The sequence below is a fragment of the Pollachius pollachius genome, assembly GCF_949987615.1.
Source record: "Pollachius pollachius genome assembly, chromosome: 20".
NCBI lineage: Eukaryota > Metazoa > Chordata > Actinopteri > Gadiformes > Gadidae > Pollachius > Pollachius pollachius.
The window spans coordinates 12015848-12038617 of NC_136953.1; the positions used below are offsets into that span (position 1 = coordinate 12015848).

General features: G+C 46.5%; 2 protein-coding genes across 3 annotated transcripts in view; one reads left to right on the forward strand and one right to left on the reverse strand.

Moving 5' to 3' along the window:
• frem1a (Fras1 related extracellular matrix 1a) overlaps nt 1-19053 on the reverse strand; it is a 29905-nt gene extending 10852 nt beyond the window's left edge. The window contains exons 1-20 of one of the 2 annotated variants that reach the window (XM_079758362.1): nt 18915-19053; nt 14869-15261; nt 13245-13339; nt 12611-12924; nt 11555-11751; nt 10793-11116; nt 10041-10149; nt 9467-9598; nt 8673-9017; nt 7588-7730; nt 6761-6957; nt 6323-6413; nt 5815-5982; nt 5042-5250; nt 4385-4478; nt 3392-3644; nt 2667-2879; nt 2051-2236; nt 1367-1563; nt 402-606 (exon numbers count right to left, since the gene is read on the reverse strand). In XM_079758362.1, the coding sequence (XP_079614488.1) occupies nt 402-606; nt 1367-1563; nt 2051-2236; nt 2667-2879; nt 3392-3644; nt 4385-4478; nt 5042-5250; nt 5815-5982; nt 6323-6413; nt 6761-6957; nt 7588-7730; nt 8673-9017; nt 9467-9598; nt 10041-10149; nt 10793-11116; nt 11555-11751; nt 12611-12924; nt 13245-13339; nt 14869-15114 (3718 nt within the window). In that variant the 5' untranslated portion in view covers nt 15115-15261; nt 18915-19053. The remainder of the gene's footprint in view (nt 1-401; nt 607-1366; nt 1564-2050; nt 2237-2666; nt 2880-3391; nt 3645-4384; nt 4479-5041; nt 5251-5814; nt 5983-6322; nt 6414-6760; nt 6958-7587; nt 7731-8672; nt 9018-9466; nt 9599-10040; nt 10150-10792; nt 11117-11554; nt 11752-12610; nt 12925-13244; nt 13340-14868; nt 15262-18914) is intronic. The other variant, XM_079758363.1, reaches the window with a different exon arrangement.
• Nucleotides 19054-21311: 2258 nt separating this feature from the next.
• Nucleotides 21312-22392, forward strand: LOC307091331 (uncharacterized protein; the record flags this gene model as incomplete). The annotated part of the gene is made up of 2 exons (XM_079758275.1): nt 21312-21564; nt 21875-22392. 2 exons carry the CDS (start codon nt 21312-21314, stop codon nt 22390-22392), a joined length of 771 nt encoding a protein of 256 aa, XP_079614401.1.
• Between the last annotated feature and the right edge of the window lie 378 nt (nt 22393-22770).

Below are 22770 nucleotides of genomic sequence, written 5' to 3' on the forward strand. Positions count from 1 at the left end.
ATGGGATATTGTAATGGGTAAGCGTAGAGAGTTGGATGCTTTCATTTTACACATGGTCTATATGTTTTAATCACAGTCAAGGTGATTGATAGCCTTGAAATCCCAAAGTTAAGAAAGAAAATCTTAAAGTTATTAACAAATTGATGGAGGGGATCGATGTGTTTGAGGTTCATTTCAAAAGGTTTCAATTCATTCTACACCTTAAATACGTGTTTTTTGTGTAAATGGTAAACATACATACATTTACATGAACTATAGGCTCAAATTAACAGACAACTGAAATACCCTTATATCAATATCGTATCATTGTAAAGTCTTTCATGATTGATAAATTATTATAAAATAATTGTACGTGTTTTAGTTTTACTCTACAAATTAAAAACAAAGTACAATTGAATTACCCTCTTTGCGTTGCGTGACGGTAAAGTCTTCTATGAGCGTGCTAGCCTCCCTCCTCCTGTTAGCCGCCGCCGCTACGTGCTCGCTCATGATGCTACCGTGGCGCGGGGGCGTGGCCACACTGAAGCGCAGCTCGCTCTGGGGAACGTCCAAGTCCTGCGCGTCCAGGATGGAAAAGTCCAGCACCTTCATGTCTCCCTCTCTCACCTGCAGGTGGGGGGTGAGAGGGCGATAGCACGTTGGTATATTGCAAAGAAATGCCAGAAAGAAAGTTTTGGGTTGGAGTAACACAAGACCTGTCCTTTAAGTGAATAATGGGTCCCCAGACTCCTTGGGTACTGACATTTAATTAAACAAGGTTTAATTTAACCTTTTAAAGACTGGGATTTTTCATTGTTATTTTCAAATCATAGCTGTGATCAACTATTGGCTTGTAGGCCGAAGTCACAAGCTTGCAACATGACCCTAAAAGCTTTCATGCAATATATTAAAAAAAATTCCCACTGATGCTACATTGCAGAAAAACATTTGCAGACGCTTTTATCCAAAGTGACTCACAGTGACTCAAGACACATCATAAATAAGCAGGTATAGGGTAAAGGCTTAGCTATGGTTCCACGTTGACGCAGCGCAGTGACCACGCAGTCGCTTCGACGCAGTCTCAAACACGTTTTGGTTCTGCGTCAGGTATACGTAGGGTTTTAGTGAGCGGAGCAATAAGGTTACGATTTTTGGAAGGCGTGCGTCCGGCCCTTTCGGTGGACGCAATGAGGGTCCGCAAGGACGTAAAGGGTCCATAAACCCCCTTGCGTTGCATCAACATGGAACCATAACTAAGGCTTTTAGGGCATCTCGCTCAGGGAGTTGGACCGCAGAACCACAGGGATCGAACCTGGGACCTTTCCGTCCAGGTGTGGCCCTGGCCACTACCATACTGTTTATTTCCGTCGGTACTCCCCGCACTCACGGTGATGTTCCTGGCCAGCAGGTCTGGGACCTCGTCGTTGGTGGGGCTGATGATGACGTAGAAGGAGACGTGGGCGGAGCTGCGTTCTCCGTCAGACACGCTCAGGACAAACTGGTCGGCGGTGGGCTCCATGCGCTGGTGTCTGGACTGGACGTAGTTCACGTGGCCGTCCAGGACGTCCTTGTAGGAGAAGGAGGCTGGAGGAGCAGAGAGGGTGGGGTTGATGAAGGCTCATGTTCATGTTAGGATTGATATCGGTTATTGTGTGTGTGTGTGTGTGTGTGTGTGTGTGTGTGTGTGTGTGTGTGTGTGTGTGTGTGTGTGTGTGTGTGTGTGTGTGTGTGTGTGTGTGTGTGTGTGTGTTAGTGTGAGCGCATGTAGGTCTGGACTGTGTTTAAACTATTCAACATTCAGGAGCATGTTATGGCCTGGAAAATAAGTACTAAATTGGGTTGCAACATTTCGTCGCCTGGGAAGAGGGAAGATATTGTATTCATCACAATACGGGTTTTGAGATATTACAGGAAGTTGTGACATCTATCATAAATATGACGTTTTGTTTGTATAGCTTTTGGAAGATAACCTTTTATCTAATCAATCAACAAAAATATGTACTACCAATGGCTGGAACAATGGCTATAAGGAGTAAACTGAATCCCCTCTGTGCGTTGCTCCCCCCCCTACCTATGCTGATGCCCATGTTGCTTTTCTCGAAGCCCGGACTGGGCAGGACGTTCTCGATGTAGCCGTACTGGGGGGGGGAGACCAGGCTGACCACCAGGTCCTCCAGGGCCGTGTCCACGTCAGAGGCCTTCAGGTGGGACGCCGTCAGCGGAGCGGCCCCCCCTTCATCCACTACAAATAAATCTCCTGGAAAATAAAAAATAAGGGAGAAATACCAGCAATTAGATTAGCAATCAATTAATCAATCAATCAATCAATCAATGTCATCAATCAATCAACATTATGATAATAATAATTATAACTTAATTGACCCTTGGAATGACATTGCTACCGTCGAGGAACCCCAATCCCAATGTCCTCTCACACACACATCCTCGTCACACGTCCTCTCACACACACATCCCCGTCACACGTCCTCTCACACACACATCCCCGTCACACGTCCTCTCACACACATCCTCGTCACACGTCCTCTCACACACACATCCCCATCACACGTCCTCTCACACACATCCCCGTCACACGTCCTCTCACACACCTCCCCGTCACACGTCCTCTCACACACGGAGACACACTGAGCCCAGCGAGGAGGGGGAGGAGCCTCTCTATGGCGTACCTGCGGCGAGGGACGGCGCCTGGCTGTCCACGGGGAACACGGTGACCTGCAGGTCGTACACGGGCAGGCTGTCGGCCAGACGGCCCCCCGGCCCCCGGCCCCCCCCCGGGGGCCCCAGCCCGCCGCAGCAGGGCGGGGCCGGCTCCGAGCCAACCGCGTCGCTCACCACGAAGGTGATGGTGTCGTGGCGCGGCGTCAGTCCGATCTCAAGGCCTGGGGGGGGGAAAACGACGACAGATACAAGACGTGGGATTGGAGGATGGTCATCAGTAGAACTGTCACGGGTTCGATTTAGAACGGACATCGGATATTTCATTATCGATTTTGGCTACGTTTAGGGCTGCACGATATTGGAAAAAAAAAAGTCTTTGACATTTTTCTTTATAAAATGAAAAATGACGGCTCTTAAAATTAGCGAGATAATAATGCCTTAACGCAATCTGATGTGTCATTCCATTTGATAACCTCATTTAACTTCAATTGGAGTGGATCTAAAATAGAATTAAAACAATTATTAATAGTGAGTTAACCAATACTATGCGATTAATCGCGATCACAATATTTAATCGTTTCTCAATCTATAAAAAATACATCTTAGATCACATAATTGATCATTGTATTCCACACGAAAACTATTTATCGTGCAGCTCTACGCTTATGAAAAAATATGAACAACACCAAGAATAACAATTGCCCCTCAGAGGGGAACCCCCAGGCCGGCCTACCGGTGTGTCTGTACGAGACGGCGCCCGCCGCCAGGTCGGCCTGGACGAAGCGGTCCACGACGGCGCCGGCCCGCAGCACCACACCGTGGTACGGCTGCCGGGCGATCAGCCAGGTCAGCCCGCCGTCCTCGCTGTCGCCGTCGGTGGCGTGCAGGTACTCGGCCGTGATCAGCGCCTCGCGCCCCTCCACGCAGCCCAGCACGGCCTTCAGGCCCGCCGCCACCACCGGCACCTCGTCGTTGACCGGCCGCACCTGGGAGGGAGAGACACGTGGGAGGGGGGGGGGGGCGGGGGGAGACGAGAATGTACTTGATTTGACCCAAAGACTGATGCAACTTGTCGTCGGTTTGCACTGGATTTCTGCCGTTCTAGGTTGAATACATGGTCGAATAAATGCACTCTATGCCAAATGTCATGATGGTGTTCCCTCTGAGTGTACCTATGTGTGTTTTCCCTCTGCATTTATGCCTTTATATGTAACCAGTCCATGTCCGTCCTGTACACTCATTCTTTTTTTAGTCCCTCGCTGAGTGTACTATGTCCATATTGTCAGTGTTATCTGATCATGTGTATGACTGACTGCTATTGACTGTATATCTACTTTCATTGACTATATGTGCTTTATTTGAACTGTTTAGAATAAAATGTTAAAAGTGTAAAAGAAAATTTAAATAAAATGTATTATTATTATTATTATTTTAAAAACCTGGAAGCTATTTTTGCTTGCAGGTTTTTTCAATCAGGGTCTCCCCTGACCAACACCCCTTTAATTCAGCTTCAATAAGCGAACAACGTGAATGTGTGTCGCATCAACGCTTTATCAGCAGGTCACAAGATGACCCTATCAGCCAATCAGAGGTGAAGGAGATGTATGCAGTGGCACGCGCTTCACCCGTAGAGGGAGTCCTCTAATGCAAACCGATGGACGCGTGATGTCGAGGTGTGGTTCTTCCTTTGGAACCGTGATTTGAATCTCAGTGGGGATCTCCCTACCTGAACCTGGAGGACAAAGTCCACGGGGTTGGTGCCGTCGGTGGCGGTGAGGTCCAGCCGGTCCTCTAGGGTCTCAGAGCTGTCGTGGGTGTACCTGCACGGGACGACCCACACAGACCAGCGACGGACGAACGCGTGGGAGTTGAGCGGGATGGAAGGGGGGTTCTTGATATTCATTCATATGTTCATAAGTTGTTATTCATGCAAAACTTAAACGATGGCGTCAAAAAATGTATCTTGGTTGAATTTGTCGAATTTGATATGCTGTAAGTTGACTGTTGCTTGTCAATAAAGTTATGACCAGAAACAGAAAAACACTTTTTCATAACATAACATTTACGGTTTGGTATTGGTACTGATGGGGCTACGGTGCTGCAGTACATTAGAAAATAACAACTTTGAGGAAACACTGAACGCTAAACGAACCAACTTCTGTCCAATGACACAAACAGAGGTATTATGTTTTTTTCACGTTAAGGGTGAAAAAAAATTAATAATTAAATTAATAATTAATTAAAATTATTACGCGTCCAGTGCAGATTCTCTGAACCCGTCCTGGAAATGTATTACAACTGTATTACAATGAATTTGTATTCAATTAATTAAAGCCATTCCTTAAATATGTTAATTGGGTGTCAGGTCGTCTCTCCTTCTCACCTGACCTCCTGGCTCCTCAGGTCCTGCAGGGTGAGGGCGTGTCCCGCGGTGAGCTGGACCCCCCCCTGACGCAGGGTCCCGTGGCGGGGGCCGTGCCTCACCACCAGCCGGAGGTCCTCCGGGCTGGAGTCCACGTCCAGCAGCAGCAGATGCTCCAGCCCCACCCTGCCCTCCCCTCCCTCGTCCACCATCAGGGGGTTGGTCTTCACCTGGGGGGGGGGGGGGGGGGGGGGTGCACGCATAGGATGTGCGGGGCGAATACTCGAACACATCGTTATCAATTACAATTACAATTAGGGCATTTAGCAGACGCTTCTATCCAAAGCGACTTACATCAGTTAATATACACATTGACACACCGACGGCAGAGTCAACCATGCAAGGTGACAGCCAGCTCGCCAGGAGCAGTTAGGGTTAAGTGTCTTGCTCAGGGACACATCAACAATCAGCTAGGAGGAGCTGGGGATCGAACTAGCGACCTTTCGGTTACAAGGCAACTGCTCTACCTCCTGAGCTAAGCCGACCCGGTTCTCCCCAGTTATCAGTCACTGATGCATGATGCGATTAGCGTCATCCAAAACATGGTGTGTTGATACACTGTATTCACATTAATATAGACTTAAGAATTTAGTATTTTCTTTTTAGAATGCTAGTTGGGGGTGAATTGTTGAACATGGTGCAAGCTGTCTATTCGTCTGCGGTGTGTGGAACGACAAAAACAAAAGAGTTCTGTGTGTTCCTGAATGTGTGGGGAGAGGCCTGGTTCCGTGTACCTGTGGGGGCTGGTTGTCCACGGGCAGCACGGTGATGTTGAAGCAGATCCCGGTGAGAGTGATGCCCAGGTGGTTGGTGATGGACAGGACAAACTGGACCTGCTGGGGGCGGGGACCGACGTCTTCCATCGGGGGCATGTAGGCCACCTTCATGAAGTTCACGGCATGCTGGAGAGAATGGAATAATAAGTGTAGTGATGAATATAACATGATGATATATCTTATAATATGAAGCAGAAGAAGAAGAAGAACAACAACAACAACAACAACAACAACAACAAAGAGAAGAAGAAGCAAGAGAAGAAGAAGAAGAAGAAGCTGCAATCAAATAATGGTTATTGTTAAATTAAATGCTTTTCCATTGAACATTTCTAATATTGATACTGATCCATTGTTACTCCTCAAGCGTAGTTTTATGGCCTTCGTTAAACAACATATATACTCTCGAATGTCACTCAGTGCATCCCGTGCCTCCCTCAGGGCTCAGGCGTTCAGCCCTCCCGCTCACCTGGGTGAAGAGCCGGAGCATCGGAGCGCTGGCGTCTTTGGTGAACTTGGGAACGCTCTCCACCAGGAACAGACGGCCGGCGTCGGAATGGCTGAGCATCATGGGAAGACAGCGGGGCGAGAGGAGGCGGTTTCCTCATCATCAGGGTGTTTGTTTTTTCGGTGTGTACATGGAATCTGTGTCTTGTATGTTTTCGTGTTTTTATTTGTCACATATTCATACAGGATGTGCAGTGAAATGTTTGTTGGACAGGCTCTGTATTTCTGTGCTTAAAATATAAATAAAATACAATAGAATAAAATACAGTATACGTTTTAACAGAAATATATATGATAAATATAAATATATAATAAATGAAGAATATTATACATAGTTATAAAAATTAAAACCAGATAAAAGGGAGATGTTTCGGGGGGGGGGGGGGAGGGGCGTTCTCACCTGTGGGGACCGGTATAGAAAGGGGGCGTGGTCACCGTGTAGGTCAGCCCGCTGTCGGGGGACTCGGGGTCCACGAAGCGCAGGTGTTGGCGCGTCAGGTGCACCACCTCCGTCTCCTTGACGACCAGTCGCCGGGAGGTGCCCGGCACCTCTTTGGGCGGCTGGTCCGGCACGGGTTCGATGTGAACCAGGACCACCTAGAGAAAACACAGACCGGACCACCCCGCATCGCAGTGGATCAGGACACGTCCGGATGTTGACTAGATAACTGGACGTGTTATAAATACTCCCAAAACCTAAAACGACACCTAGAACGCTGAATACAGCGTTCTAGGTGTCATTTTATGTTTTGGGAGTATTTATAACACGCCCAGTGCAGTGGTTCTGAACCTGTTCTGGAAATGTTATACAATTGTAATTCAATTAATTAAAACAATTCATTAAACGTGTGTTACTCGGTGAGACACACAACACACACGCTGTTCATTCGGGCATGATGTTTAACTGGCTGAGCACAGAAATCCACTACTAATGCAGCTGCTGTAACAGTAACATACAAAATATTTCGTACGTATTGCCCTAAAGAATTAGTGAAATCAGTTGTTTAAGGAAAACCTACAATTCAACACAGCATGGAAGATCTTTGGACAAAACGAGGAAACATTGACACATTTCGTCCCACATTATCACTAGCTGAGCTTGTTTAGCCTGGTTAGCCTAGTTAGCCTAGTTAGCCTGGTTAGCCTAGTTAGCCTAGTTAGCCTGGTTAGCCTAGTTAGCCTGGTTAGCTTGTTTAGTTCTGGGTGACACAACCATGTGGGACCCACCTGGGGCTCGGACAGGTTGGGGGGGTCGTGGAAGTCGGACAGCACCACCTCGAAGGAGTCGTGGAACACCTCATTGCCCAGGTGACGGTAGTACACCAGGGAGTGAGACAGGTCCTTCTGCAGGAAGCGGCTCACCGGGTAGCCTAGGAGAGAGACAGGGAGGCTGTGATGGAACTGATGTGATCGACAGATGGACGGAAGGCTAGATAAACACAGACAGACGGACGGACAGACAGACAGACAGACAGACAGACAGACAGACAGACAGACAGACAGACAGACAGACAGACAGACAGACAGACAGACAGACAGACAGACAGACAGACAGACAGAGAGACAGACAGACAGACAGACAGACAGACAGACAGAGACAGACAGACAGACAGACAGACAGACAGAGAAATAGCTAGACTGACAATTTGTGAAACTCCATTAACTGAATGAAAACTGAATGTACCGGTAACTGATATGATGTGAGTTTACAGAATGATGAACAGATAAATGGCTGGATGGATAGAAAGATAAATACAGAAAGAGATTATTTGATTGGATAGATCACAACAAAAAGAGAATGGGAGCTTGAGAGAATAAGAGTGAGGTAAAGGGCACGAGAGAAAGGCACTTTGATTGGAAAGATGGACATAAACAAACATATAGTAAGACAGACAGACAGATCAGTCTGAACCAACCATCCCACCGATTGCTAGGGCTGGGCAATTAATCGAATTTTGATCGCGATTTCGATTTTAGGGTTAAATGAACGCAAAACTAATATAATCGAATTATCGATATTTTTTTTTTTTACTAAATGTTTTATATAAAGTGCAGAACAGCTGGATACATATCTGTACATTATTTTAGATTTCAACATGTTCTTTTTTACAAAGTGCTCCCAGTTACAAAGTGTTTTTTTGGGAGAGACATGCTGAACAAACACACCATGTTTTCAAACTCAAAAATAATCGCTTGAACAATCGTGATTTCAACATTGACCAAAATAATCGTGATTACGATTATTCCATTAACGAGCAGCCCCACCGGTTGCCCGCTCACAATCAGCTCCCCCCCCCCCCCCCCACCCTCACCCATTTGCCCGGGCCCCGGGACCTTCAGCAGCTCCCCGGCGCGGGGGGGCCGGGTGACGTTGAACAGGACGTAGTCGTCGCTGGAGTCGGCGTCGGCCGCCTGCAGCACGGACCCCCGGAGCAGCGCTGTGCCCCCCTCCTGCACCTCCAGCAGCGTGTTGACCACCAGGAAGGGGGCGCCGTCGTCCTTGGGCAGCACGTTCACCGGGAACTTGTGGCGGGCGTGGTGGCGCCCGTCGCTGACGCGGAACACCACGTGGTCCCGCGTGCTGTCGCTGTCGTCGTGGTGATAGCGCACCGCCCCCGCCTGGATGTCGGCCACCGTGAAGCTGAAGCCCTTGCCGCCTGTTTTGGGTTTATGTGTGTGTGGGTGTTGGGGTGTGTGTGTGTGTGTGTGTGTGTGGGGGGGGGAGAGTGTGTGTGGGGGAGTGTGTGTGTGTGTGTGTGTGTGAGACAGCGCTGGTCAGCCAGTTACTCGTATCGATGTTGGTATTTAAATGACTTATTCAAAGGCCCGGTGATTCATTTATCTAGATTCACTTTGTCTTATGAAATATTATAGACTTTAAATGAACATAAATTACTCTGTGTTTTAGAATTCACCTTTTTTAACATAAATTTAAGTAAATAACCTGTATTTCCACCAAGATAGTACTAATAATACACATAATAACTAAAACATACTTTACACACACTTTCCGGCAGACTTTGCTACGCAAAATCCAAAAGACACCAGATTAATAATCCAACTAACCCTCGAAAAGAAAGGAGAGGGAGAGCCTGAACTACGGTACCTCTCACAGTGAGCCGGCCGTGCTGCAGGCCGTCCACAGTGACGATGCGCACCACGTTCAGGTTGTCGTTGTCCACGATCTGCAACTGGTCCCACGTGATTGGTCGAGACTGGCCCTCCAATAGGCTGAGGCCTGTCGGGTGCAATTCAATCAGTTATTTCACGAATTCAGCATTAAGAGAATACATATTATGCTAAGCTTATATATTCATGAGCTTATTGCAAGGCAAGGCAACTTTATTCATCTAGCACTTTTCATACACAAGACAGACTCAAAGTGTTTCATGTAGCAACATCGTCAAACAATAAAACTAAATAATAAAGTAAGATAGATTGAAGTAATAAAATAAAGGCAAAGTTAAAAAATTAAAGTGCAATGTATTTAAGCAGTAAGCAGAAAGCTAAAGCAAACATAAAAGTATTCAGTCCTGCTTCAAAACCGGTCAGAGTTGGGGCAAGTCTTAAATCGTCAGGGAGTTTATTCCAGCTATTTGTTGCATAGTAACTAAATCCTGCTTTCCCATATTTCTAGTTTACTCTAGTGGGAGTATAGGCGACCGGTCCGGGTTTCCTACCCATGTTCCAGGACACTCGGGGGGCGTTGGTTTCTGCGTTCCTCACAGACATGTGGACCACTATCGGGGGGCTGCGCTCAAAGAAGGAATCGTGGACCTCGAATTCCACCTGTTGGGAGGAATAAGGGAAGATTCTCTACAAACTTCCAACTCTTACCACAAAGAAAGAAAAAAAAAGTATGTAGAAAATTGACACATCGCTGACGCAGAGCTGGAATCCACCATTTTTGTTGACATTTTGAGCTATTTAAGTTATTTGTTTATGAATGTCTATTTTGTGCTGTTATTTAATTATTATTTCAAAGTGTTTGTTTTGTACAATTGTTTTAGGGGTATAATAAACCCAAACCTTTACCGTACTAGACCATTACCATAAGTTATTGATTCTAACTAAAATATCTTATGACAATTAATGCTTCATTAATGTACCCTTATTGTTAAATTTCACCCAAAATGGTTACATTGTCAATCTTTCTTTAAAAGGGAAAAGCAAAATAGCTTTCCAAAAATTAGAAACCGAAAACGTCCTTCAAGCGTTGCGTCAAGTGGGTCTGACCCCGGGTCTTACTAGAAGTCAGATAGATTCGGATACTTCCGGACACATATCGGAGACATTCCCGGAGACATTCCCGGAGACATTTCGGAGACATTTCTGAGAAAAGTCTAACACATTAGTGTCCAGGCCTGCGAAACGTCTCCGAATGTGCCTGGATGTAACCGGATACATCCGACTCTTAGTAAGACCCCCTGACCTCGTAGTTCCTGCGGGCGTTGTGCGAGGCGTTGGGCGGCTGGTAGGCGATCAGCATGTCGTTGAGGTCCAGCCAGGTGAAGGAGGAGACGGGCCGGGTGTGGTCCCCCAGGTGGGTCAGGAAGCCCTCGGCGGGGGGCCGCGTGACGTTGAACACCAGCTGCTGCCCGGGGGTCTCGTCGTCCTCGGCGTCCAGCGTGGCGGTGGACAGCGGCGTGAGGATGAACTGGTCCGCCTCCAGGATGAAGGTGGACATGAAGGCGGGCCGGGGAGGCTGGTTGGGTACGGCGCCCGCGATCCGCACCGGCAGCCAGGCGCTCTCCGACTGACCGACGCGGGAACGTCGGAGGAACGCGGTGAGGAGAAACAAACGGAGAGGGACGGGGGAGAACATGGACAGTGCCCACATCATCAGTTTCGTTTTATATTAATTGAATGTATACATATTTTAAGCCAAATAAATATTTTGTTTAATTAATTACAAATATTTTTTTAATGGTGTATGGCCTATGCATCATTTATTAAGACTTTTTGAATATTTTTTTTAATTCTTTACACACAAATCAACATACTATAACAACTTGTCATAAAAAAAATGCATCCATACTTATGTTCTTACAGTAATTGGGCCACATTACCAAATAATAATGTAAAAATGAAAAAACACACAAAACAGTGTGTCATTCTGAGCATATATATATATAGACATCGCTCACATCACCAACATGAAGAATAGGAAAACCATGAAACACAACGAGCTAACCTGGTAGATGCTCCCGCTGCGGGTGTCTCTGAGGTCCACCCTGAGGGCGATGTAGTCCATGTCCGGGGAGGGGGGGTCTCTGTGCTGGTACCTCAACCCCATCATCAGGAAGTCATCGCAGGACATCTGGGTGACCCTCACCAGCCTCAGGCCCTTGAGGCAGTCGTCCCGTCGACACATCGCCCTTTCTTTGTTCTCTAGAGAATAACACAACCGATCCAGATTTAGAAAACTTATTTTTCTCATCTGTTGTCGACAATATCGTCAGGGTTTGTAGCAACACCTCATCTGCATAGAGGAACGATGCAAATTGGAACCTCCCAAGAAAAATACTCTTTTTCTTCAAACCCACATTGTTGGAGATTGTTCAAACACAGTGTACTTTGTTATGATATAAATCAGCTGTTTAAATTTTTAAGTGTTCCAGGGCATATCGTATTTTATCAGAATGTGGGCCAGTTAGCTTGAGGACTAGATAAAGAGCTACAGTAATGCACTTTACTTTGACATTAGTTTGCATGGAATATATCTAAGTTCCTTCCCAGATTCCAGCATACAGATCTCCCTGATTGTTTTGAGATTGAAAAAAACTTTTATGTTTTAGGAATACGTATACAATTGTATGGCCCGTGGGGTTTAAAGGATATTTGCCTCTTCATATCAGAAAGAGAGCGTTCTAGAGTTTGTAGCCTACAACTTCTATAAGCAGATTTATAGAAATGGAGGATGAAGTACATTATTAAAGTGAGATTGGTGGCCACCGTGGCTACTGATTCACTTTTACTTGTTGTTTCTCTTGTCTGTCACTATCTACTTTAGACCACCTCTGAGTCTGGAATGGATGGAATGGAATTAAATAGAATTGAATAGAACAAAAATAAAAAATAATCTATAATAATTGAACAGTCGCAGAAAATGAACGAATAGAAAATGAACGAATTGAAAAGAAAAGAAAAACAGAATAGAATAAAGAGTAAAATAGTATAGAACCATATAAATATATAGGTATACACATTCATTTATTTTCTGAGTCGGCTCATTCCTAAACGTCCTCACCCAGCTGTCTCCGGAGGGGCACGAAGCTCTCGGGCTCGTCCCCGCGCTTGGTGGTCTCGTCCGGGTCGCCGACGACCAGCTGTCCGTGGGCGGGGAGGGGCGTGTCCGCTGGCCCGCCCAGCAGGACGCTGCACTCCAGCGTGGCGCGCCGCTCGTAGCGGAAGGACACCACGTTGCCGTCCAGCACGTCCGACAGGCCGTAGAACTCGGCCACCTCCAGGGACTTTGGCCCCAGCTTGATGACGCTGCACTCGGGGTCGGCGATGTCCACCAGGAGGGTGAACACCTCCATGGAGGTATGGGCCTCCGTGAACCTGTGGACGGAGAAGAGGGTGTAGCGCTTCGTACGCGTGTTGAGGGAACGAAAACACAACAAAAAATGCTGATCCTGTTTCCGCTGAAAATAAAATCGCCGGGAAAAGTTTGGTTCCGGATCAATGATGTCAACGGCGCAACTTTTCAGTGATTTTATGAAATCTCCGTGACATTGTAGACCGCAATTTTTATGTAATTTGCAGAGGATGGTGTATTCTCTTATATAGTCAAGGGTTGACGGTTCGACTTCCAAAATAACACAGAAAAACGGTCAGAATTTGTGAGATTGAAAAGGTACTCTTCTTTTCACTGGTCGCACCTGTACAGTCGAAGCTTGACAGTGTCTTGCGTTAAGATGGGACATCCGTTGTGGACATACTTCACCTCATCCGCCAGATAGTGACAATCAAATACCTGAAGAAAAAAAACACAGTGACAAGTTTTCTCATTTGAACATTTGGAAATGAGGGTTAGGATTAGCCACAATACCCATGCTGCTCTGTCAAACCTCTTTAATGGTTTGTGAATAACTTAAACGCAGAGGATAAATTGACTCAAAGCTCACAAACTGTGGATTGTAGGAAACAGCATATTTTACAGTTTATAAGTCATGTTGATCATGTAGTAGCAGGGAATATTCAGAATGCCAAAATGCTAATTTAGTATTGCAAAGTTCCAGTATATCTGGAATTCCTTATCATTCTATACGCAGCAAAAAAATATCTAGAACATTTGAGTTGGAAATATACGGGTGACCCTTACAGCATAAACAAGTCAAATTCCACCTTATGTGTGGGCCCAGTGTAAAACCACACAGAGAACACCTTATAATCAGCTCTGGTGTGGGAAGAACCGTGTAGAAACTTGCCTACTGATAAACAATAGCTCCGCTCTGTGCTGAGCCGGTGACATCATGTCGAGGGGAAATCAGTTTAAAAAAAGAAGAAGCGATATAATGTAAACTACAGTCGGCAATGTGCTCGTTTTAATCGCTCACTATCTCCAAGTGAAACGCAGGTGGTTTTCTTAAAGACAGAAAACCTCTGGTAATGTCGGTTCTTGTAAAATACCCTGGTATGGCTTGTTTAAACTAAATACAAAAAGGTCTTGAGTTTAGCTTCAATGTCTTGAAATGTTCCCCAAGCTCATCTTTCGGCACCTTTGTTGTTCAGTGTGCCTGTCAACACCAAGGCATTAGGTTAGGAGACTGTCTGTATCCCAGACCAAGTCTTTGGAGGGAAGGTATTTTAAGTTCTGTTGTTTTCTCCCATTTTATATTCCTAACCACACACACACACACACACACACACACACACACACACACACACACACACACACACACACACACACACACACACACACACACACACAAACACACACACACAAACCACTTGCAAAGAGTTATTTTTTGTTTGTGTGATATATCTGACAATATAGTAAACCTTCAGGTCATCCTGATGTATGCTTTTGATATTGGAGTTCAGCATTGTAAATAGTTGACAGGTGCTGCAGAAGATTTAGGAGCAATAATTTGAGTGTTATGTAGAAACAGTAAGGTATTAGCGGGTGGAATGCGCTGTGAGAATATCTGTTTAAAGTTGTCTCCGTCTGCCCCTGCATGATCCAATTTAGATTTCAAACCGCTTCCAGTTCAGTTCTGATCAGGGCATCTCCTCCCCCCTGATTAGTTCAGGGAATCAAGCTTGCCTGCTAATCATGTGTCAGCGGTATCATAGCGCCACCACAGGTGCGTTAATAAACCACAACGTAGGGATGGAGTTGGAGTTTGATTTGGCAAATATTTTATACTGCAGCTTTAACTTCCTGAACTGACAATAATTATTTCGAGAATGGGACACACAGCCGTAAGCTTTGCTACAGTCTTTGGTCAGTTTTATCAACGATAATAAAAAATGATTTTATCGTTTTTCATAGTCAAATACCTCCGGTGTGAGCTTCCCGACGCGCTGCGTGATGGGTTCGTTGGCGACCACCTCCACCTTGCACGCGTCCCTCTGACGGGGGATGTCGAACTGCAGGTCCCCCTCCTGCAGGAACGCCGTCTGGCCCTTCTTCACCCTCAACCCCCGGTTCACCGTCACCAGGGAGCCGTGCGACGAGCCCGCCAGCCCGAGCACCTGCGCTAGAATCAGCGTCCATGCTAACCTCCCCCGGATTCGGAAGTCCATGGTTTGGCCCGTATTTGGGGTCCAATTATTTTTTATTATTGGAGGACGCAAACAACGACGGGGCCAATTCCCTCGGGATGTTACGACAATGGCTGGTTCCGTTAATCCTCGCGAGTCCTCCTCTTCCGTCACATGATTGGACAAGACCTGTGACAAAAAATTAAACATTTACAAAGAAGAAGCAAAACGTGTTGAAAGAGATGAATGCAGGACTTGCATTAAACAGTAACCAAGCACGTAAAATAAAACCACTGACAGCAACAGCACAACAGATAAACCACCATATGTGAGGTTATTTAACATGTTTAAATGGTTCATGAAAGGGGATGGAGACATCTTCTTATTCCATACATGCATGGGTCAAAGGTTAACGCTGGTGGACAGAGACAACTAGGCCTACTGCCCATAATATAAAAAGATAGTTAGGAGAGGTCATTTTTTCATCGTTTGTATGGGGAGTGAGGGACATTACCTGGCAACACATCAGCCAATCAGAAATCATTAAGATCGACCAGTTTTACACTAAAGATGGCAAGGCTTTTCGAGAGAGAGAGAGAGAGAGAGAGAGCGAGAGAGAGAGAGAGAACACAGGCTCAGCTTGTAATGAGGGTCTTGAGCTGGGGGGACCTTGTCTCAACCTGCCCATTCCTCCTGCAGGCAGCGGCTGTGCTCATGTTCAAGGCTCTCAGTGGAAGAAAAAAATTAACCACCTCTGCTTCACGTATTGTCCTCCAGAGATAGGATTGATAAAGTTTGTCCTTTAGTGAAACATGTCACTTTCTTAATTTTGGTGACTTATTTTTGCCGTGTCAGTGTTATAGTGTATTGGTAGTATATCATTTGTATGTGTCAATGTGTTATAAATGCATCAGTGTGAAATAATCAATCAGCCATCATATTCTAGTCATCATTTTCTTTAAACACATACATCAAATCAACAAACTAAATCATTCCCCCTGAGGTGAACTATAGATTTCCTAAAGCAGGTCCGTTTATCTCCAAAGTACAGCAGTGCAAGACAGAGGGACAGACAAGTCAAAGTCCACCTGCAGGCCGTTGGTCAGAGTCAATCAAGGGAGCCAGAGACAGTGCCTGTGGGGAGGCACAGAACTCAGGCACAGGTCCTCAGTGTCGCAGCACCAGTGATTCTCACTATCTCTTTGTTTGCTAAATTCCTCGATAGTCAAGTGGCTCAATGGACAATGTGTGTGTTGACTGAGGGATAAGGGGGGCAGTTAAGATAAGTATCAGGAGATGAGGCCAACAGGACTGTGTGTGACCAGATGGTGGCTATAGTGCTGTGATAATTAAAGATTTAGAGACCAAAAAAAGGGATGGCTAGTTTTCAATAGAGTATCATGTATCATAATGTTAAACAGTTTCACTGTATCATTTACTTTACGGACTACATATGCGCACACTCTTGCACGCACACACACACACACACACACACACACACACACACACACACACTCGGAGGTTGTTCCTTTAATTCCACTTCCTGTTCCACCAAGAGGGGCCCCAGATGGGGCGAGGGGTTGATCTTACAGTGCGGGCAACAGCAACAAACAATGTCAACAATCGGCCGCTCCGCAAAGCTGCGTCCCATTTCCTGTCTGGGATCCCCCACAAAAGGACTGCGTTTGCTATCCGAGCCCTTTGGCTCATGATAAGACAGCCATGTGCCCCAGGGGTTGGTCATATCGTTTGCCTAAATGCCTAAAGAAGTCAAATGCTCCGACTTCATTCCATAAAGGCTGGCCAACACAATAACCCCAATAGCCTTTGACATGGTGTCCGTGTTACCTTATGAAAGATACATCCTGTCAAACCGAGACTGTTACTCTAAAGAAGGGCTACACAAACACAGCGGCCTTGACTGTAATCAACACAAAATGGATATATTCCCCGTTTTCTTTATCTCTGTGTTTATTTCTTCTTGCGGACGCATGGGGGGGCCAACATGGCCCCGTCCCCACCCTCACATGCCTCTCGGCCATCTGCTCCGTCTCAAGGTGAACACTGATGTTCACTCAGTAATGACTGGCTGGATTCACATTCCTGCAGGGAGGGAAGAAAACACCTAACACTTAGGAGTGCTTGGCGGATGGGGCTGGGAGATGACGGAGGTGGTGGGGGTGGTGGTGGTGGTGGTATTGTGTGTGTGACTGGGGATGAGGTTTGTGGTGGTAGTGTGTGTATGTTAGTGGTGTTAGTGGTTTTCGAAGAGTGGATGTGTGGAAGTGTGTGTGTGTGTGTGTGTGTGTGTGTGTGTGTGTGTGTGTGTGTGTGTGTGTGTGTGTGTGTGTGTGTGTGACGACGGGCTCAGTGTTGGTGGTAGTGTGTTTATGTTAGTGGTGTGTGTGTGTGTGTGTGTGTGTGTGTGTGTGTGTGTGTGTGTGACGACGGGCTTAGTGTTGGTGGTAGTTTGTGGTGTTAGCGGTTGTGGAAGTGTGTGTGTGTGTGTGCGTGTGTGTGTATGTGTGGTTGTGGAAGTCTGTGTGTGTGTGTGACGAAGGGCTGAGTGTTGGTGGTAGTGTGTGTAAGGGAGAGGGGGTGTGGCCAGACCGCGATGCACTTTCCATAATCCAAACATAATCCCCCCCCATGGGTTTGAAACAATAAGGGGGAGGGGGGGAATCTTAGGGCAACGAGCGGTCGGTCAACGAACACTGACGCCGAGTGTGTGTGTCTGTCTGTCTGTCTATCGGTCTGAGTATGGGGGGGGGGGTCGGGTAGGGTTTCCTAGTCCATCCAAGAGCAGATCTTGGTTCTTGTGTCTTGATGTCATGCTACAGCTGTTATGAATGCTTGTTCTTGTATCCACACACACACACACACACACACACACACACACAAGTCTCCTCTCCCCCTAGTAATGACAGGGTCCTGTAGCAGCCGGCGAAGGGGGGTAGAGGAAGAGAGGGCTTTGGTGAGGTGGGGGGCCGGGGGCGTATTGGGGGGGGTTTGGGCATTGGGAAGCGGTCCCACTTCAACAACACGACTAGCCCACGTTTTGGCTGCGATCCAGGCGATCCAAGAATGTTCCGCGTTGAGAGAGTCTTCCAAAAAGGACGCCCAGACAATCCCAGGAGAGACCGTGGTGTTCTCTCCCTTACTGGCGGGAAAGGCTGTTCAAACCAGCCCACCAAAACGTCCCCAGTGTACGTTCGGTGCACAACAACGACAACACAACGGCAACACAACAAACTCTCAAAGCCCACAAGCTGTGCCCGGCCTCTGCTCTTCATGTGCACAGAGATCCAGTCAGCCAGATCCGTTGGAAAGGATTTTTTTACGACCAAGATGTAGAACAATATTGTGCACCATTCAGAGGAGGATACATGCGTTTTATAGATCTACAAAGCATACTTTGTGAAGAAGAAAACAGCCTTTCTTCATAGCGGACTGAGTGGGAGAATGGATAGATGCAGAGAGAGAGAGAGAGAGAGAGAGAGAGAGAGAGAGAGATGAGTTGAGAGAGAATACAGAGAGATAGAGACAGAGGGATGAGAAGAGAGAATAGATACAGAGAGAATCGTTACACATATAGAGAATCGTTACACAGAAAGAGAGAGAGAGAGCGAGAGAGAGACAGGGAGACAGACAGAGAGAGAGATAGTGGGCTGCAAAGGAGAGGCGACAGGGGAGTGACATAAAAGAGAGAGAAAGAGGATGACCATAAAGGTAGAAACACAGATGCAAACTCCTCCACATATCCATGCAACAAAAACAACTCCAGACCGAGCCCAGCCTGCGACCCAGTTTATCTAGACCTACATCAGCAGACAAGTCCTTACCTGATCCGCTCACGTTTTTGGGGGTCCCAGTCCTTCTCGCTCTCTCCCTCTGGCGTTCTCTCTCTCTCTCTCTCTCTCTCTCTCCCTCTCCCACACACACTTATCAAACACAACGCCTGTGTGTCTGCAGCAACCTTCCGACAGGCAACTGTCTCATTGACACAATTGTTGGTAACTCCCCACTGGTAAAACCCCACCCACAAGTACTGGGGGGGGAGAGAGAGAGAGAGAGAGAGAGAGAGAGAGAGAGAGAGAGAGAGAGAGAGAGAGAGAGAGAGAGAGAGAGAGAGAGAGAGAGAGAGAGAGAGAGAGAGAGAGAGAGAGAGAGAGAGAGAGAGAGAGAGAGAAGGGAGGAAGTGTGTACTTGTTGGAATGAGGGATGCCCGTTTTTTTTTTTGCCATTGTCTTGTTTCTTTTGGCTTAGAGCACTCAGAAGGGCTGGCTCTTTGTATGTGTGTGTGTGTGTGTGTGTGTGTGTGTGTGTGAGAGTGAGTGTGTGTGTGTGTGTGTGTGTGTGTGTGTGTGTGTGTGTGTGTGTGTGTGTGTGTGTGTGTGTGTGTGTGTGTGTGTGTGTGTGTGTGTGTGTGTGTGTGTGTGTGTGTGTGTGTGTGTGTGTGTGTGTGTGTTGGGGGGTCACCCTAAGACAAACACTGTTGTCTGAGTTCAAAGTCTCCTCTCATGTGTTCACTTAAGCCCGGTGATTTTCTACCAACATCTTTGTCATTACACCAAAGTGCTTTGGCTTCAAAGTAAGAGTCCCCTTGGCTAGCAAAGGTAAACTTTAGGAGTAAACACTTTAAAAACCAACACTTATTTTCTTCTCTTCTAACACTCTTCTTCTTATATTCACACATATTCACGCACAATATCTGTAGCCATAAGACTCTTATTTGTCTACCTACCAACACACATGTGGCAAAATATTTAAGGACCATCTGGAAGAATAAAAACTCTCTGGTCATATTTTTCTTCCTGAGCTTTTGAAGCTGACAGCTTGAGTTCCTTCAAGTTCACAGAGGGAAACCTCCGCACAGTCACCTCCAATATCCCTGTCAAATAATATTTACAAAGACAGACATTTGCTATTGTCCCTGAATGTGCATCACTTTGTTTGGCCAACTTAATCAACTAAAATGTCATTTTAAATAGTTCTTGTGGAATTTGACTTTGGTAAACAGTGTATCATGTGATCTTTTTTTGCCCTAAGCCAAATGTTATATTTGAGTTTGAAGAAATTCTGATATTAGACAAAGCTGTTTTACTATTTTCTAGTTCCCCATCATAATTTGGAAACCAAATTTCATTTTTTCTCATGTTTCTCAAATTACACCTTCGTGTAACTTTTGTACATCTCCCAATGAAAGCAACGTTTTGAATTATCTCTACATTTGTTTTCTTTAGACCACCCCTAGATAAATAAAAAATTACGTCACCCTACACAAATGGCGCCAATGCAGTTGTAACACCTTAGGGCCGCAAGAGAGCAGTACATTTCTTTACCGCCCTGAAAATATTTTTTAGAAAGGCTTTGGGCCACACCATCTTGTTCTATTTTTGCCTTTTACTATGGACTGTGTTTTATTGTATTTTATTATACTACTGTTAAGCAGCCCACTCTGTGACCTCAGTGTCTGAAAGGTGACAAATGACAAATTACCTACCTACACAATTGCCGCCAATGCAGTTGTACACCATAACGCCACCAGAGGGCAGTAAATCCCTGCAAACATAGAGGCACCTATCGAATCAATATTATCAATGTGTAACATTTCTATCATCTATTTAGATCCATCTTAAATCAGCCTACTACTAGTATACTGTGAATGAAAACATAACTCCAGGTTGTTTCATATAATATCAAACTGTCTCACTGTAGAAAAAAAGAGAAACACACTGATTGTGTGGCTCTATATTGCCACATAGGCTACATTTTAATCCTAAAACAAACGTCGGAAATGGCGCCATAGTCTTCAGGAAATTAGTTTCTAATTATTTCATATATGATTGAATTTCATAATTATTATATTTATAGTCTATTATCTGCCCAATTACACAAAATAAAATGTGTTATGTTGAGCCACATCTCATAACATATGAACATGTGTTCTTTGAGCGAAAGTCACACACTCTGCTGTGCAGCTGGAGTGAAATTCCAGGAGTTCACTGTGGTGGTTGTCCACCAGATATGACAGCTCCTGGAGTTCCCTGTTTACACCAATTAACACCTGGTTCGATTCCCTCCCAGTCTACCAAGCCTCTACCTCTACCCAAACTGGAAATCTCTAGACCGTTTTTTTTTAAATCAAACAAAACACAGGCCTAAACAGTCGCAGGCTTTGAACGATCACTTTCAAAGACACAATGGTAGGAGGACTTCGCAACGCAACACTGATCTCTATGTTATTATCATTATTAATAGAATCGGCCGCGGCTTTGTTGTTCGTCGAGCGACAGGTTAGCAGGCAGAGCGACCCGCAGCGGAACAAGGCCATTCTGGAGATGCTACACATCGACAAAGTGTCCGCTAGCCATCACCAGGCCAGGCCGCATCCCTACATGAGGCGGATTTATGAACTCTTGGAGACGCTGGAAGCGCAGGACTGGAAGGATGAGGACGGCACGCTGGTACAGAGCTTTCGGAGCGTCCCTGGTAATCGATCCAAGTTGTGGTTTTGTTTATTGTCATTGGCAGAATGTTTCAACCTAAAAACATAGGCGGAAAAAGTGTAGCCAGGGGTTTGGCCAGGACTCAGAGTGATCTAGTAGCTTCCCCCACCCCAAAAAAAAAACGAATAAAAAAAGTTCAAATCCTAACAGTAAAATTATTGTGTAATCCAATGCTACTAAATGTTACTTTCCTAAATCGGGGACTGTTTATCCGATGTCAAATTCCGATAACAATCTTTAAATAGATTTTCTTAACCACGCCCCATCCCCATATGACCACGCCCCCCATTCAGGTGGAGCGGGCGCGCCTCCCGGCTGGATCTGGTTCAACCTCACCGGCGTCGACCCGTCCACGTTCCCTGGCGGGGCAGAACTGGTCCTATTCCGCAAAACCCTGCACCCCTCCCCCCTGAGTGTGAGCGTGGCCCTGCATGGCCTCACCCACGCCGCAACCCCCCCGCCGGCCACCACCAGGGGGGGGGAGGGAGTCGCGTTGGACGAGAGGCGGCTGCGTCTGGACCGCCGCCCGCCGACGGGCTACGACGTGTTCCGCGCCGGCGCCCTCATGGGGTCCATCAGCCTGGGGCCGGTGGCGTCGGTGGGCTTCCAGCTCCGCTACACCGACGAGGGGGGGAGCCTGGTGCTTCACGAGGCCCTCACCCAGAGCCTATACTCCCTGGGCCCCCGGGGGTCCCCCAGGGAGCCCCTGCTGGTGCTCTACCGCGTGCGTCCCAGGGAGATCCACCCCGACAGCCAGACACCACCGCCCCCCTCCTCCACCTTGACACCCGCAACCCCGGTCACAGGCTGAGGCCTTTCTGGGGTCTGATCAGTGTAGATCAGGTCTAGAATCAGGGCTACATAGAGGACAGTGCCCCCCTCTTCCCCCCCCCCCCCCCCCCCCTCCCCCCCCCATATAATAAAACCCCTAACTCTAACCCATGTCATATTTTTTACTTATGTTTTACTATTATCACTTCTATTGGATTCAAAGGGTGTATGTGTAAAATGTGTATTTGTGTCTTGTCTTGACTTCCTTGATCTGCCAGCACACTAATAGTCAAACATAATAATTGTCTTGGTGATTTGATCTCCAAAATACAACCAATCAACCAAATATCAACAGGCTGCCCGTCTGTTAGAACAGAGTATATGACAATTACAATAAAAAAACAATGCAACAATTCTC